The 18,374-nt window shown below is 44.9% G+C and overlaps 1 protein-coding gene across 1 annotated transcript; it reads left to right on the top strand.

The window, feature by feature from the left end:
- Nucleotides 1-1,187: 1,187 nt before the first annotated feature.
- On the top strand, nucleotides 1,188-16,883 carry LOC147012263 (uncharacterized). Its single transcript, XM_085856161.1, has 10 exons — nucleotides 1,188-1,827; nucleotides 1,955-2,006; nucleotides 3,498-4,232; nucleotides 4,379-6,763; nucleotides 7,025-7,099; nucleotides 14,663-14,769; nucleotides 14,865-14,929; nucleotides 15,046-15,206; nucleotides 15,336-15,488; nucleotides 16,265-16,883. The coding sequence occupies exons 1-10, from the start codon at nucleotides 1,723-1,725 to the stop codon at nucleotides 16,612-16,614; spliced, it is 4,188 nt and encodes a 1,395-aa protein (XP_085712287.1). The 5' UTR covers nucleotides 1,188-1,722; the 3' UTR covers nucleotides 16,615-16,883.
- The last annotated feature ends 1,491 nt before the right edge of the window (nucleotides 16,884-18,374 follow it).

The following is an 18,374-nucleotide window of genomic DNA, read 5'->3' as shown; positions in this document are numbered from 1 at the left end:
ACTCACCTTGGTAACGAAGGCAGTTTGTTGTGAAAAGTTTCTGATATTTATTTTGATTGAACTTTACAAACTCAGTAAAAAGGGAGGGGTGGGGGGAACCAACAGGGGGTGGGGGGGAGGGGACAAAATAGAGGGACACATCGACAAATTAGGGAAGAATGGGGGCTTGGGGAGGACATATGGGGTGGACAAGATGGATACAGAAGGAAACTCTCAGGAGGAAACAAACCATGAAACTTGGAAGGAGGGAGTGGGGTGAATGGGGGCAGTAAAGATCATGGTTTAAATGGATTGGGGATGATCGGATGAACAGCTGTCTTGAAGACCTGGAGGGAAGAATGAGATTGAAGAGGATGTGGGAATTGGTTCCATGGGTGGGGAAAAAAGAGGAACCTGAATGAGTGGAGGTGAGCAGGGAGTGGTCCTGGAGATCTTCAGGTTGATCTTGACGTCCATTGTCCATGTCAGACCCCAACGGCGTATCATCATCTTGATTATTGTGTCCGGGTAGTCCTTGCAAGACAATGGATGAGACCAGCCCGAGTGCCGGGACGTTCACCTGATAAACAACCGAGAGACATTTCTACCTTGATTTGAGATCTGATCTGGTAGATTTTGTAGCGTTGTAAAGCGACAATGTAGTACTTGCCTTGTCGCAGCTCCACGTTGGAGAAAACAATAGGAATCCGTGAAAATTACTCCGAAAGCTCAGACACAGTGGATCCTGGTGTTCCCAAACAGCGAAACCACCTCCTGGACCTCCTGAAACTCCTGGACCTCCTGGACCTCCTGGACCTCCTGGACCTCCTGGACCTCTTGGACCTCTTGGACCTCCTGGACCACCTGGACCTCTTGGACCTCCTGGACCTCCTGGACCTCCTGAAACTCCTGGACCTCCTGGACCTCCTGGACCTCTTGGACCTCCTGGACCTCCTGGACCTTTTGGACCTTTTGGACCTTTTGGACCTCTTGGACCTCCTGGACCGCCTGGACCTCCAGAACAAGCTTTAAAAAAAGACCCCTTTGGACCACCCGATCGTTTTAATAATGACGTCACACTGTTTATCACGTTTAATACCTTCACTCGATGTCGATGTAGGTGATTACACAAGCGACGTGATCGTGATGAGGTGTTTTTTTTTTTTTTAGGGAAGTTCGGGAGTACAAGCTTGCGGTTAATATCGGAGACGTATTGTTTCGATCCTGCGTCATGACGTCACGGCACGATTTGACAGTGGGGATGTAACGATCGTCATGATATCGATCTGTCGTTGCGATTTTCGATCGTAATGTCATTACTTGATTGCTTGGGTGGAATCAGAGGGAGAGGGATCATCGCCCTTTTCCCCGGAGGTGGTTGTCGTGGTGGTCGTGGGAAGTTTGGGGATCGAGGTGCTAATTACTGTCGGAGCAGAGCCACGTGCGCGCGTTCACCTGACGCGCTAATTGGAGCGATCAGGCCGCTCGTGCGCAGCATCACCCGTTTTCACACTCCCCCCCCCGCCCCCCACTCCTTTATGAAGCCGTCCCACTCCATCCTCCTCCACATTCGGCTGCTGGGTTGAAGTTTCGTTGTGGGAGTAGAGGTTGCTCTGTGTGGTTCGTGGTTATATTATATATATTATTGTTGTTGTGTGTGCGAGTACGGTTCCCGAGCGATCCTGGGTCGACGTAGACCCCGCTGGTGCCGGTGTGAGTCGGGGCTCGGGTGTGGTGGCCATTATGAGCCGTCTCGTGGCTCTCCTCATTTCGAGCCTTCTGATCTCGTCCATCGAGGGACGATGCGGTTTGAGACCCCAACAACTCGGGGTCACGCGACAGAGTCCTGTAAGTTGGTCCCTTGTTACCTGGTGGTCGCTGTTTTACCAATTTGCACATCGCCCTACCTGTCCCCTGCAGTCTTGTTTTTGATGTCGATCCCTTCATCTTCTCCTCATCCTCCTCCTCCTCCCAGGAGCAATTCGCTCAAGTCAAAGGGAAGTTTGATTTGCTGCTTTCGAGTCATGGTAAGGGATGGTGTTGTGGTTGTGGATGATTAATGGAATGTGTGTTTAATTACCTTCTGATTGTAGGTTGTGTATTGTGTAATGTTAATGTTGTTGATGATTGGAGGGGTCCATTTGACCCATCGTACCTGTGCTGTATCGACACTAATCCCATCTGAGTTTGTTGAGTGAGGTCATGAATCGAGGTTTTATTTATTGGGGAATGAACGAATGTTTTGACGGCTCATTTGCTCTTTATTAAGACTGACGTCACAATGCCCCCTTCCATGTACAAGCCTCCTACTGATGTCCATGTAGCCCTCTTACCCTTTACCCCCCCCCCCAACAATGGTTACGTGTACCTGAGCTAAAATTTAATTTCATCTATAAGGGCACTCGGAGCACATTTACCTCCAAGGCTGAGCTGTTTACTTTTTTTTTCTACCCCACTGATGGGCTGGATCTGGATTCTAACCTGAACCAAAATCGAATTGGCTTGTTCTTGTCGTGTGTGTGGTCTCATTTGTCAACAACCTTATTTTTATTTTTTTTCTTGTCGAATCTTTCTGATTTAAATCATTTCTATTCCCTTGAACATCTCAGGTATGTATGGAATGATCACCTGTTGTGAAAAGTTGGGTCAACTTTTGCTGCATCAAGTTGGCCTGAGAATTGGTATCGTCTGCTAAATATTGGTGAAGCCTTTATTTTGCTACAGGATTACCACTAGCTTTTGTTTTAAGTTATAACTTGTCCTTGATCCCAGAGTCCAGACCAACTACTTTCATGGCCCAAATTGGTTCTATCTATTTCTACTTTTAAAGGTGCCAACTGCTCCCCACCTGTAGGGTCTAGCAGGGCCCATTTTGGGTCCAAATGCTTCGCGAAGTGCCTGGCCAGTCCTGATCGTGGGTTTGAGCTAATTTGGGTGGGAATTTGTAAGTTCTTCAGGCTGCCGTGGTGTCTTTAACACCTGCAGGATGACAGTAGCTCAGCTTTCCCCCCCCCACCCCCCATTCCATCACCTACCTTGTCTTCCAGAAATGATTAACTGAAGGTGATTTGGCCAGGAATTGTGTATTTTGTGATGACTTGCCTACCTTGTTCCAAATGCGTGCTTTGATTTATTGTCCACCAACTAATGCTAGCAGACATGAAATCTGGGGGATGAGCACTTTGGGGTTTTACATCAACCTAATGGCTTGTAATTGGGTTCGGTATCGAACTCAGACGCAGTGTGAAGGTGTGTGCTACCATTGCACCTTTATTTATTTATTTATTTATTTATTCCCACAAATGTACGTTTGCTTTCATCATGTAAGCCTGGTGTTTGGTTTATGGTTAAGGTGGCTGACTAAATATCTCGGTCTTGAGTTCAAGTCCCTGTCGTGCTGTTGAATTGACACCAGGTGGGGTTAACTCAACCTGTCATCCTCCTGAAGTCGTCAAAATGAGTGCTAGTAATGATTCAAGCTGAATATGATATTGATTGATTGTGATTTATTGCCACAGGGGTTGACCCATTGAGGATTCCCTCGGCCCCCTGCCAGAAGCTCATCGCTGGTTCTCGGGGAAGTTTTGGCCCTGGGTGTGAGCTTCCAGGTCGGCAAGCTTTACTGAGACCATGGACCAACTGGACCATTGTGGCACCCCGGCGACACTGCGTGCTGCTGCGTGCTTGCTTGGGATGTCTGCCATGTTCTCCCCAAAACAATGTCTTTATGTTGGTTACTCCTGTGCCTTCGGGTCATCAGGTACTGCTGGAGACCTGTGAGCACAGTTGCTCGAGTCCTCTCCTGCTTATCCCACATAATCATGTGTATGTGACCTTCATACCTGAAGTTGGTGGCTCTCTCCGACCTGCTCTTGATCATGTGCGAATAAACTTCCTCGGAATACCGTCCAGGCACCGTGGGAACTTTATAAGCAGGCGCAAGGTTTCTGCCTGGCTTGCCCAGAGCTGTGAATCGCAACAAGTGCTGCTTTCTGCAGATTCTGTTCCTTCCAATGTGCAGGATGTGGATTTTGGTGATGTTTATCCTCTGTTCCGTGTTTACATGCCTGGATTACCAAGCTTGGTTTCTCCTAAGAGTCGTCTTGAACCTTATTTGAGATTCTGGGTTCCTTATTCTGGACCAGCAAAGCCTCGACGCACATTAACTGTACACTGGCGTCCTGCACCCATCGACCTGATGCAAAGACCATCCGGGCCTGCCGCAGCCATTTCTGTATCCAATGAACGATGTGGTGAGTGATTTGGTGCTGAGAAGTTTTTATTTATATATATATATATTTTTTTGTGGTTGGTTGTGTACTCTTTAAGTGGGTGAAAATCTGGAGGGTATATATTATTTATTGTAAATTTTTTTTTTTTCCTCTCTCTCTCTCTCCAGGTAATTGGACATCAACAGGTGACAAATTGGTGGAACTTGATACTTGTCAGTTTGAGCTGGCTGGAAATTCGGGAACTTTTTATTCTCCAGGCTTTCCAGCGAATTACCCAAGTCTAGTGCGCTGCCAGTGGACTGTGCGGGCACCCGAGACCTCGACGGTTCTTCTCAAAGTTTGCGGTTTCTCACACGGCGGTGGCTGTTGTGATCGGAGTGACAAAGTTATCTTTAAGGAACATCCACACCAGGAAGTGAGTGCCATGGTTCTGTCGTGTTGGGAGCGGAACACTTTTTATTACAGTCCAAAAGTATCTGGTGTGACCTTGACACTAACCAGTGGAGACTGGCGGGGCTGGTCAGAACAAGGTCCACGGAACTTTTGGGTTGAATACTTTGTGCTGGAACAGGATGCTATTTTTGACCTGAAGCACTTGAGCTGCAGTGATGGTCCAGTGCACACTCTGAAACCTGTTCAGCTGACTTTGAAGCCTTTTGGTGAAAATTTGATCAAAGCTGAGGAAGCGATGGCAGAGCAGATAACGAAACTTGATGCACAATACCAGTTGACTACGGTGGACGGTCGGTCGCAAGAGAATGTGACTGGGCTTTCTTTTGACGAACAGCAGTTTGCTTCTGTTGCCAATAATTGGTTGATAAAGAATGTGATGCAGCTCGGTGTTGATGAACAGTTGTCCTTATTAGATAGTTGGTCGCAAGAGAATGGCACGCAGCTCGGTATTGATGAACAATTGTCCTTGGTAAACAGTTGGTCGCAAGAGAATGACACGCAGCTCGGTATTGATGAACAGTTGTCCTTGGTAGACAGTTGGTCACAAGAGAATGACACGCAGCTCGGTATTGATGAACAGTTGTCCTTATTAGATAGTTGGTCGCAAGAGAATGGCACGCAGCTCGGTATTGATGAACAATTGTCCTTTGTAGACAGTTGGTCGCAAGAGAATGGCACGCAGCTCGGTATTGATGAACAATTGTCCTTGGTAGATAGTTGGTCGCAAGAGAATGGCACGCAGCTCGGTATTGATGAACAGGTGTCCTTTGTAGATAGTTGGTCGCAAGAGAATGGCACGCAGCTCGGTATTGATGAACAATTGTCCTTGGTAGACAGTTGGTCACAAGGGAATGGCACACAGCTCGGTATTGATGAACAGGTGTCCTTGGTAGACAGTTGGTCGCAAGAGAATGGCACACAGCTCGGTATTGATGAACAGGTGTCCTTGGTAGACAGTTGGTCGCAAGAGAATGACATGCAGCTCGGTATTGATGAACAGGTGTCCTTTGTAGACAGTTGGTCGCAAGAGAATGACACACGGCTCGGTATTGATGAACAGGTGTCCTTTGTAGACAGTTGGTCGCAAGAGAATGACACACGGCTCGGTATTGATGAACAGGTGTCCTTTGTAGACAGTTGGTCGCAAGGGAATGACACACGGCTCGGTATTGATGAACAGCAGTCCTTGGTGGACAATGTGTTGCCAGAGAACGTGATTGGGCTGGCTTTTGACCTTTATACTTCTGCCGCAGACTTGGATGGTGTCGTTGAAGTCCAAAGGAATTTGGATTACGATTGGTCTACCATTGGCTATGTAACAAACTCTGTGGAATTTGAAGTTCTATCAACATCTTCCATGTCGACCACAATGCTGGAGGAAGCATTTGACCCAAATGCTGGAGGTCAGCAAATGACGACTGGAATTTTTGCTTTGAAACTCCGAGATCGCGCTCCTTCAAAATTCGCAGCAAGTCCAGCGGACTTATTTGGCCATGGTGTTTCAATGCTTGCGGAAGCTGAGTTTCCAGCTGGTGAAATGACATCCATATCTACAACTATGCAGAGTGGTGTTTTGGTAATGGAGGAGGTTTTGCAAATTGGTATCGAAAAGACCACTCTCAGCAAATCTCGAGTTATTTCTCCACCTGAAAGCCTTGCCAGTTCCACTTTGCCTTCAACATTGGAACCTTCAAAGCATTCGGTGTTTGAAGCTCTGACGGTTCACAGCGATGCGAGTCGTGATCGTGCGGGTGTGAGCTGTCCAAATTGTGTTGTAAGCACGCAAAGTGTTGAGACACCAGAATTGGAAACGTGTGGAGGTTCTTTGCAGTCTGCAGACCCTACAAATGCAGAAGTCTCGTCTCTGCTTCCCATACCGGATGAGCGTTTTGAGTTTCTTTCATCAAATGAGATTTCTGCTGTTTCAGCGGAAGCTTATTTGCTCTCTGAAGGCCCAGATATCTTGACAAAGACCAGCCTACCTGCTTCGGACGTTGTGTTCAACCATCCGGACAAATTGTCAAACTTTCCTCCACATGCAGTTGAACCCACTCGTCGATCTGAACACAAGCTCATTCCAGAGAGAGGTCTCCGAGCTGGTGAGTCCTCGCACTTTTATTTTGTGCTCGATTCTAAACTTTTCATCTTTTGAAGTTTCACTTTGAAAAGCCACCTTCCTATAATAATGTTGGGATAACTATTGAAGGTGCAGGTTTGGCCTGCTTTAGAAATTCACAAGGTTGAAGTCAACCCTTTGTCCTTTTGTTGATTGAATTGATACCAAAGGCATGGCTTGATGTGAACCTCATTGGTCCCTTTTTTTTTTTTTTCTCTTTCTCCTTCCATGAAATGTTTTTGAGGTCCTCGATTTGTCTGGGGCCACGTTCATGGTCCCAAAGGGAAGGCCGTTCATCCTGGACCCTACAAACCCAAAGGTAGGGTTTTTTTAATTTACTTATTTTTAATCCAGTTTAGTTGACTTCTCAATCTATTGAAGTTGCTGCGGAGCCAAACTATTCTTATTTTGATGTCGTCGAGTGGGCGTTCCATTTGCGGTCCTTGGCCAGGATCATGCTAACTTGTCATTCTGTGTTGAATTGTGTTCACCTTGTGAAGTGATGCAGATGGGATATAAATGATTATTTGCAGCAACATTCTCAGTCACTGGTGGTAGAATGTGGGGTTACCTGTGACTAAAATATGGGGTATCTGTTTCGCATTTGACGTTGGTACATTTCCCTGGAAAGGCCATGTGCAAACTTGAATTACCTTGCGCTCACGGAGCGAAAAGCAGAGTTGAGTGATCTTGCGTACGTATGTCATAACGACATGAATGTCTATTTTAAGAGCGAACAGTGGAGGAAATTGAAACTTTGCCACATGTTGCATGACCATGTAATGTCGTGCTCACTTTTGAGGTCAACGTCTGCCAATTACCTTGAAATTTTAACAGGATTCTCGTGTCGTGTGCGGCAGCCGTATTGAATTTAAGGAGAAACCGATCGACGCAAAATTTAACTTGTTTGATAAAGATATTGGTCTTGTGGTCTGGCAGCCATATTGGATCGAAGAAAAACAAACTAGTTGGTGGCTCGTGCTGTCAAGACTGAGGTATGTATTCCATGAATACCATCCAGTGAAACGTGGCACATCACTCCATTGCAATTGCTGCTGCCGTAAAGATTGAGATTAGGTTTTTCTGTTGGATTGGACCTCAAGGTTGTCGGGGAAATACCCCTTTGATCTGCTCAACACTGAAATGGGAATTGCTCCACAATGTTTTCAGGACCTGAAGATTAACCATCTACCTCAAGGTTTCCAAAAAATGTATTTGTGGGACATTAAAGTATGGATTGCACAACAAATCGATGTCAGAACAATTTGTCATAAAATTGTTCAAGCAAAGAAAACCCATTGCATCACTTGTGTTCAGAACTTGGTCGTCAGCCCCAAGATGATGGTTTAAACCCAGGGGCGCGACCCCAAGTGGGGTCGCCGAGCAAATTTTGTGGGGCCGCGGGCGTCCGCTTGCAGCAAAAAATAAAAATAAAAACTTTTCGATCGGTGTTCGCTTTTACGGGATGTAATATAAACGGTTCGTTCAAAGTATAGGAACCGGCGCAAGATGACGCTTGGAATGGGATCCAGCCGATGCACGGGCTCACTGAAGGGCGGTTCATTTTGGCGGGAAATTAGTGGTTTGATCCACGGCCACTCAGGCTCTGACTCTATCATTAACGTCTCCACGTATGACTCGAGACCTTATTTGTGATGGCAGCACCGGCCACCAGCAAATCTCGGACGTTCTTACCAGGATAAATTTCTGGATCTTGGATTTTACTTTGTGGTGGATAAAAGTGGGGCACAGAGGCCTCACTGTGTGATTTGTTTGGAAGTGCTTTCTACGGAGTCCATGAAACAAAATAAGTTGCAGAGGCATTTGACTACAAAACGTGCGCCTTAGGATAAGGAGAGAGCGTTCTTTGAGAGGAAACTTCTTGCAATCAAGAACACGCGTCTTGACAGAGGGTACATGCCATCAGACCAATTATCGGGCATTAGAGGCCTCGTATTGAGTGTCCCTCCATGTTGCCAAGACTAAATAGCCTCACTCCATTGCGGAAGAACTCGTGCTGCCATGTGCAAAGGACATGGTATCTCTGATGGTTGGGGAGGAAGCGGCGAAGAAACTGGCAGTTATACCCCTCTGATACAACACCATCCAACGCAGAATTTAAGATGTGAGTCTGGACGAAACGGCTCAGGTCGTACAGAAGATCAAGGAATCGCCGTGGCCCGCCATACAGTTGGACGAGTCCACTAATATCGCATCGTCTGGGTCCGCTTCATCAAGGCTGATGACTTTGTCGATGAGCCTCTGCTCATCAAACCACTGGAGGCCACCACCAAAGGTGAGGACATTTTTGGGAAAGTAGAGCAGTTTTATCGTGACCATGATCTGGACTTCGGAAAGTTGCTCGGTTCTACAACAGACGGCGCGCCAGCAATGTTAGGAGTGCATTCTGGATTCAAGGCTAAATTTCTTGAGGTGGCTCCTCAGACCTCCATGGTACACTGCATGATTCACCGAGAAGCGCTCGCCTCTCGTACTTTGCCAGAAACCTTGCAGAGCGTGCTCTCAGAAGTCGTAAAAATGGTGAATCTCATCAAATCGAGCGCCCTCAACACGAGGTTATTCAGGCTATTCTGCCAGGAGATGGACGCCGACCATAAGAATTTACTATTCTACACTCAAGTCAGATGGTTATCTCGAGGAAACGTTCCTCTGTGCGTTTACAAGCTCAAAGATTAACCGAAGGAGTTCCTATGCACACAAGGGAAAACTGCATGGGAAGCGTTGGACTCTTGGCTGTCAGAACCGTGCTATCTCATTGACATCTTTGAGCGTCTCAATGTCCTCAACCGCTCCCTCCAAGGCAAAGACGCCAACCTCATGATTTTTCACGACAAAATGAGCAGATTTCTGGCGACTCTAAAATTACTGGCAGACAAAGCAGCTGTTAAGTGCTTCAGCCTTTTCCCACAGTCTGGTGGAGCATCTAACGACCTGCCAGTACGATGATACTGAGCTTGACAGTCTTTCTGGGGAGATAGCACGTGACCTTCGGTCGCTCATTGAACAGTTCGAGCACTATTTCCCTGAGCTGGATGTGCAGTCCTTTTCTGTGGTCCGGGACCCTTTCACAGCTCCACTGGACTCGATTGCTGATGAAGATGATACAGCACAGGAAGAGCTTGTACAGCTCCAGCAGGATTCAGGAGCGCAGGCTCTTGCGCGGACGAATTTGTTGTCGACATTCTGGTGCAAAATGCTGCCGCCGTACCCGACCCTGTCACGGCGCGCCATTAAGGTTCTCATGCCATATCCTTCATCATACCTTTGTGAGCAGTCGTTCTCCACCACGGTGGTGATTAAAACAAAGTACAGAAATCACCTAGAAATGGAGCATGATGTTATCCTGGCATTGTCTCTACTTCTCCACGAATAGAGAAGTTGGTTTCTGAAAAACAGGCTCATCCTTCTCACTGATATATCTAAATGTCATTCGGACTAAACTTCTGAAACATTCAACTGTACTATTTGGATACTGTCGGCTATTCTCCGTTCACTCGACAATGGTGAATAAAGTAAACAGTAAATGTTCTTGTGCCATATAAAATCTTTTGGGTCACGTGATGTCGAGAGGTTCTGAAATTGGGTCACGAAAAAAGTTTGAAAACCACTGGTTTAAACTAATAGGACTAGTACCATACCTGATGCTGATCCAAATGACTGTAAGGCCATTACAACTGCTGTGTGGTCACTTCGTGCAGGTTCTCCACAGATCGTCTACCTGCGTACCTCCCCTCGTGGCCAGCACAGCACGTGGAACCACATGAGGTTTGAACTTCAAAAAGTCAAACTTCAGAAATCCAGTGGACTTGATGGACTCTCAATGTGGTTTATATGACTTGAGATTTCCATTCCTCTGACTTGATGCCTCTCGCAGTGGGCACAAAGTACCTTCTCGATGGAAGCTTGCCATTGTGGTTCCGATTCCCAAACTCGCCACCAATTCTTCGCCATCTTTGAACCATTGCAAAGTGATCTGTTGACGTATCTAGCGATGCCTTTATGATAACTTGAGCCAGCCCAGTTTTGAAATTTCCAATGTTCCCCCAACATCATTGCCGAGTGGCAGTGATGAACGCGCTGACGGAGCGGGATCGATATCGGCTGTGCTCACCGACTTCTCTAAGGCTTAACTTGTTGACAGTTCAATCAAACTGGTGGTTGTGTAAACCTTCTCATTTGGTTTGGATTGCAGATTTACTCTGATCAGCAGCAGAGTGATTTACCAAACAAATTGTCCATCTGACCCATGTGTCGTTGACTCGAGTGTGCTTCAAAGAACTAAACTGGAACCTATTGTGTTTTAGTTTGTTTTTCCAATCATGATGCAATAATTTGATGGTAAGATGTATCACTGCAAGTATGTTGACAACTTTACTTTGATAGAAACCTGCAAAACCAACTCGTTTGCAACTTCCTGTAATGACTGAGAGTAAGTGTGAATACTCAAATGTTTGCTTTTGTTTTTTTTTTTGTTTTGTTTTTTTCCGTGAACCCACCACTTGTCACCATTACATTTTAAATCGAATTGCTTGGTGTCAAGTCTGAAGTGGGATGCCTCTATGTAGCATGATGAACTGTGGGAACGGCCAGCTTTACATTGTGTTCTGGCACACCAGCGTCTACCTTCATGTGCTTGATTGATCACTCGTATAGTACCTGCCCAACAGGTGATCTTATTCCAAGCATGCAACATGTTCTGATGCGCACTTTTTTTTTTCTTTCTTTTTGGGGGGGGGGGGATGTGTAGGCAAAAAACCCCACATTACATGCATGAAGCAAAAACGTACCTTCTGCACCGAAATTTGGAGACGGGAAGACTACTGTAAATGGTGGAGACTTGTAATGCCCTCCCCCACCTGGAGATACACATTCACTTCGAGAATTTACATCTTCCTCCCTTCGCACCCCCATCCCCGTTCGCCCATCAGGATCTACCTGATTTTGGTTTTACCAGTGCTAGAATATGCTGTACCTGGCTGGTCGGGTGGGATTAGAAAACCTCGAGGTGAAGCCATGGAGCACATGCCAAATTCTCGGTCGAGACTATATTGATGTACTACTGCCACTCAACAGCTCGGATATTCTCAGTATTTGGCGCAACCATTTCTTTTGCACAATCCCTACTCGAGGCATCTTCAAAGTTTCATCACCGAGTGCTATAAATCTGATCCTCTATATCTAATAAAGCTCATTCTTACCACTGATGTTAAAGATCTGTACCTTCAGGGTGATTTACAAAGCTTAATTGTGTGTGCTGATGGACATCTAAGCCAACACTGGGAAAAGAATCAAAACCAATGGAAATAAATGAAATAATAAAGCATGTGAGTGACCCCGACAATAGGAAGCATGGTTTGTTGCTTACAATGTGGATATTCAGTGTTCATGAAAGATACTTGAATATCCCCCACGTGACCTGATTGCTGAATCCTGACATCAGCATGACATGTATTTCATGGTTGCTTCCCTTGGGTCAATAATTGTCTTTCTTCCATTGATTAAGTTCATGCCTCATGTTGGCTTGATTGTTAGGGCGGTGAGCTTGGGATCCGAAGTTCAAATCCCACTTGGCTGTTGAATTAATACCAGGTGGGTTTGACTCGGCCTGTCATCCTTCCGAGGTCGGCAAAATGAGTGCCAGCTTGCTGGTGTCCTGTGTCGGAGTGGCGACACATCCAGGATTGTGCCCAATAGCCAGGGAGACTACTTGGGCAGCACCAATGCTCTGTACAGGGTATGGTCCCAATAGAATGAATCGAGTTTCACTGAATTTCATCTATTCATCAGTCTTGGTACATATTTCCCCCCCAAGAGTAATGTTGGACCCTGCTATTCGTAGGTTCTAAAGTGTGACCTATTTTTTAACTCCTTCAGGGACTGATAATTTATATCCACTTGGGAAATTTGCCAACATCACGGCATTGCACAAATATTTCCAAAACGGATCCCCTCGATTACGGCCTAATTAGCCTGCTGTACTTCCAATCCACAAGGCCATTGAATCTATCAATGAACAAAAATCATTCCTTTTCTCCAACAGCAACCTCTCGGATCAATTTGGATTCAGACCGGGTCAATCTCCCTTGGACGTGCTGCTTCTAGTCTCCCAACAATCATGAAGGCCTCCATCAAGGCTGTCTCTCTCTGGACATCGTGAGCTTTTGATGGTCTGGTATCCTGCCTTGCTCTCCATACTGTCTGGAATCCAAGCCCAACTACTCTTGGATTACGGATTTCCTCCACTCGTATCCAACGTGTGGCTCGAGGGAACCCTTTCATCTCCTTGTCAAGGCTAGAGTATCCAAAGGAGTGTTCCAACCCCATCTTATTCCTCATCTTCATCAATCGCACTGACTGCAAAATCCTCATCTTTGCTGGTGACTCTCCACCTTGTCCAGGCATCTCTTATCCTTCTGGTGGGCAGCCTCTCTTCCCCCTCACCTTGACAAAATCACTGGTCAAACTTTTTCTTATGTATCCATCTGCTCCCCCCCCCCCTCATCGTTAACTACATCCCTTTTCTTTCCGACTCCTTTTTTTTTTTTTTTTCCCCCTGGCGTTCATTTCCTAATTTTATTCTGTGCAATCACTTTTCCATGAGCCCAGATCACATGGTTGTAACAAACAAAATACCCCTACTTTTGCTGTGCTCTACAGGAACATATCTCCCACAGGTAATGGCATATACTATTTTATTTATATGAGGGTGAGTCAAAAAGGACCTGCAATATATAATTATTTAAATAATATAACTACAATTGAGCACGTGCAAGAGCATTTTTCAACACTTCTGTACGCCCTCAAAGAATTTTTTTGCCTGAGTGCTACACACGCACCACTTCTTTCCCTTGTTCGTCACTGGCAAAGTGGTGGCCTCTTGAAGCATCTTTGAGTGGACCAAATGGGTGAAAGTCAGGACTACAGAGTTTCCACTCCGTACTCTGGCTTGTTATGGATCGATGTTTCATGTCTCGGTGGTTCAAAAGCTGTGGCAGAATGTCACACTGCTGTGCTCATGCTCTGCTTTCATAAAGTTTCTGCAAGATGGGTTCCAAAACAAAGTCCGTTGACTTCATGTGCAGAACCATGACTGATCAGATGTTGTGCCACCGTCGATCACCTCGAATGGTGGCATGTACCATTGTACCTGTTCATTGTTATCTGTTGTTGGTGACACTTGTGGGACCGTTTTCAACGTTGTAATCTGATCGTACACACACTCTGTTGCGGTAAAGCACTGTTCCCACATTGTGCTGAAAGTCCGATGGATTTCTGTCCCTGTGCACCATCGCTGCACGCTGCTCTTCCTTGGTGGAAACGGACAGCGGAGAAGTTGTGTTGACTCCCTTACGACGACCACTACTGACTGCTCAAGGTTGAAACTGCTTCACAATGGTGCAGACATCTTGTGCTTGTTCCTGCAAGTGTAGTCAACAGTTTTTTTAAATAAATAATTGTGGCTACTTTTCAACTCCCTCGTGTAGTTTTTTTTTTTTTTTTTTTTTTTTTTTTTTTTTTTAATTAATTATGTATTCTTGTAAAATATTTGCAATTGTTCCTTTGACTGCTTGGATTATTTTCTTTACCTTGATGCTTGTTCATGCTGCAAAAATGATCTCATAAAATCGAAGTATGCTCGAGCCCACTTTTCTGCCTCGTTCAGGAACAAACAACCTGCCTTGGCATTCCATGTCCTGTTCCTGAAGTTGGTTGTTCTGCTTGTACATGTGAAGTGTCCTTTCTGTACTTCCCTAATGATGTGGTGGAGACCAAAAATGGAATGCTGGGATTGATGTCCTTCATTGAAGGCCTGTCTTGTACCTGGCTGTGCAATCCTTGAGCCGATGGTTCTGCTTTGCAGAGTACACGTGGTTCGAGGTTTCCTTGTCTTCTGCAGTGCGCGGCAAGCGAAAAGCACAGTATTTCAATGAATTGGTTAAGGCGCTCCTCCACCATCTTGTTTCTTTGGTACGACAGTTTTGATTCCGATTTTTTATTTGTGCGACATTGTGTTGTGAGATATTTTAATTTCTCTGAATGAGGGGAATGTTTCATTTTTGCAGATGAACGTATCTTCTGGAGATTATAAAGATGACTTTATCACGATCATTCCCAAAGATATGAACTGGTTTGTATGAATGATGGCCGTTGTGCAACTTGTCTTGAATATTTTAATCCTATTGCTCGAACATCTGAGCTTTGTTTTCTGGAGGAGTTTTTGTTCCATAAAGAAATGCTCTGCAGGGTGGTGTCTGATTCCAAGTTCTTGGCGAAGTTCCATGTGTTCCTGGAAAGTGATGCCGATGTTACACGTGCAGAACTCCTGCAGTTCTTGGAGGAACGTGCAAGCAAGATCATCAACTCTCAAAACTCGTCCTTGGAGATCCTTGGCATCGAAGTCAGAGGTACCTTGCAATTTAAATATCCAGGTGTTGCTTACAAGTTTTTATTTATTTATTTATTTATTTATTTTCCTCTTGTAAGTTTTTGCACTGGTGCTAATTTCTTAAACCCCACCACTTGCTGTCCTCCAGATGTAAATGAGTGTGAAACGGAAGAACATCTGTGTGATTACCATGCTGCTTGTCACAACACCCAGGGATCTTACATGTGCCAATGTGATGATGGGTACACCAGCCTTGATTCAAATTGGATGGGAACTCAGTGTATGGGTGTCATATATGATGGTAAGAGATTCTCGTTTGATTTATAGTGAGATGCAATCAAGCAATGTCCATTAATCAGCAAGTCTGTAAATACTTCGGTCATTATCACTTGAACTCAACACATGATTTTGAAGCTTGACCACAAGCTTCATATCTGATGCCTAAGGTGTGTTGACCATCAATCTTGATGCCCCCCCCCCATAGGTATTTGCCTTCTCTGATATCAATTTTAATGAAACTTGACCATGACCATCTGATTTATCAGTTTTCACTGTTTAAAAAAATATATATTTTGTTGTAAAGTTCTGTGGGATTTCTGACTCCTGATCCAGGTGAACTTCAGGACTTGTGGTCTTTTTTATTTATTTATTAAATCTATTAACCTGTGCGTGTGAAGTACAAAGTGGATTAAGCAAATGGTTCGCTTGTGTCCTCTTATCTGCAGATGTCGCTTTATGATCAAGGAACGATTTTTATTTTTTCGATACAATGTTCATTTCACCATTGATTGGAACACAAACCCTGTAGTTTTAACAGTGCTTTGGCTCTTCATCCCAATCGTGCATGTCCAGAGGAATTTTTTTGGTTTGTTTGTTTTTTGCCTGGCCGTCAAATGGAAAACTTTTATTGTTTAAAGGACATAAACTAATGTGACTTGTTAAACAAGGTGGTACAAAAAACCAACAATGGTAGTAAACTTCCAAAAAAAAAAATTCAATTGTATACTTTAACAGTGTGTCGTAAAGTGTTCTATGACCTTTGCCAAATGACCATTCTTTTTTCCTTATCCATTACAGATGTAGAGGCAACACCATCGATCGCATTGATGGCAGTTATCCTTGGTGCTGTGGCCTGTGGCCTATTCCTCATCGTAATGCTTGCGCTAATTGTGGCCACGATGGTGCAGAGAAGATGGCAGCAAGCAAGTGCTGTGAACACCGTCCTGGGTACCGCCATCTATCCACGACTCAACTGCTCGGATCTTTCTCAGTTCACTGTTTCTCCTCCACTGCCATCATTGTGGCGTTCTCCGGCATCACCAACGTCTCGATCTGGCGAGGAAAGGTACCAAGAAGCCGAATCCTGTGGATGTGGATGGCATCCGAACAGCCCTGCTGCTACTAGAATGCACGTTTGCAAAAGATGAATTTCCATCCTTCACCCCCAAAGTTTGTTCACTTTTTCTTCAATCTTTAACATGCTACCCTGACTTGAACCTGGACTTTTTCTAATTGCACTAAATTTGATCCTGTGAGATTTGAGTATTTTGAACCTGTGGCTCACAATTGTGGTTTTGTTTTGTGTTTTTCTTAATTATTATTTATTTATTTTTTGAGTGCAAAATATTGCAACTTGATTTTTTTCAGAATACCGATTACTGCAGCTATTCTATAAACAATAAATATTTGATTACAATGTTGGTACCTGGTGTTGGCCACTGCTTAGCAGTTCGGGTGCTGGCTTGGGATCCTACGGTCCTGAGTTCAAGCCGTTGGCTTGATATCGGGGGGTTGACTCGGCCCGTCATCCTTCCGAGGTCAGCGAAATGAGTACAAGTGTAGCAGCCAAAAGGCTGCACGTGAAGGGAAGGGGTATTGATGGATTTTGATTAATCTAATTTTGGTGTGGTGCAGGCATGTTGGGCCGAATGGCCTCCTCCTGTGCAAAATTTATTTGTAAATCCTTGGAATGCTTTGTTGTTTGCCTTGACAGAGGTGCTGAGTCCCATAATTAAATAACAAACAAAAATATTTGTTTGGATAAACTCCCCCATCCAAATCCTCGATCTTTTCCACCCAAACCCACCTCCTTCAAATTCCCTGCTTTCCTTCCTGAAAGTCCCTGTAATGTCTATCCCGTATTCCCATCCCCCTCCTTTCCACAGATCTAATGTCTCTGTTCCCCAATGTTTTGTCCTTCCCACTCCCGCCCCTCTTGTCCCGTGCCCCCCCTTGCTGTGCGTTGTGTTAGCTCTCATACGAGCCTCGACAAGGTATACAAAAATAATAATAATTGACTTTAGGTTCAAAATTAAAATGTACCCCTCCCCCCCCCCCATTATCATTCTTCCCCTTTTTCTCGGTTGTGGAAATGCCTCCGTGTTTTCTCATCCTCACTTCACTCAAATTTGCTGCTCATCACACTCAATGCACACCCATATTCTTTTCCATCCTGTTCCTTTTCAGGCCATTGCTGCTTGTTTTTGAATTGAAGATAATTAATGGCCTTTTCATCCATCAGGTGCATCCTCAGACACCCCTCCCTTGAATTCAATGGGGTATTTTTGGCCAACTTGGCAATACCTTGACTTGAGCACACCACAATTTGATTTAATTTTTTTTCTTTCACTTCTGCATATCAAATGCTTGATCATACCTATGCATTGCAATGCTTATAAACACCCAGATGCCAGCGTTTGTGGCTTTCATTTCCACCTGACATAACCCTGAATCTCAAACTAAGCCGACTTCCAAAATTTAATCTCCAGAATTCAACTTGGCAGCAGTTTGGACTGCACAAGTGTTCATTTGTCCCATTTGTACTTTGCTTGGGCATCTCAGGTGCTTCATATGATGGGTCATTGCTTGCCAAGCCAGCTGTTCCTTAACCATTTTGTTGGAGTGCTTAAGCCACTTGGCAAGTCCTCTTCAATATTTACACAATCACTGGATACTGCGTATTGATTTTGAACAAAGTTCAGGGAATACTCATCTGTGTTTGGCCTTGCGTTCAGCAGTGCATCGGGCATTGGCTGGTTTGCTGAAAATGTTAAAAGTATATATATATTTAAACTTTTTTTTTTTTTCCCCCCTGTACGATCTTTTATATGACCGTCACTTCAACATCGATGGATTTGAAAAAAAAAAAAAAACAACCAAGTCTCCAACGTTTCATGGAGTTTGGTGA

The sequence above is a fragment of the Eptatretus burgeri genome, chromosome 15 (genome assembly GCF_056783735.1).
Source record: "Eptatretus burgeri isolate ZD-2024b chromosome 15, Ebu_testis_v1, whole genome shotgun sequence".
Taxonomy (NCBI): Eukaryota; Metazoa; Chordata; class Myxini; order Myxiniformes; family Myxinidae; genus Eptatretus; species Eptatretus burgeri.
This window is presented reverse-complemented; position numbering and strand designations above follow the sequence as displayed.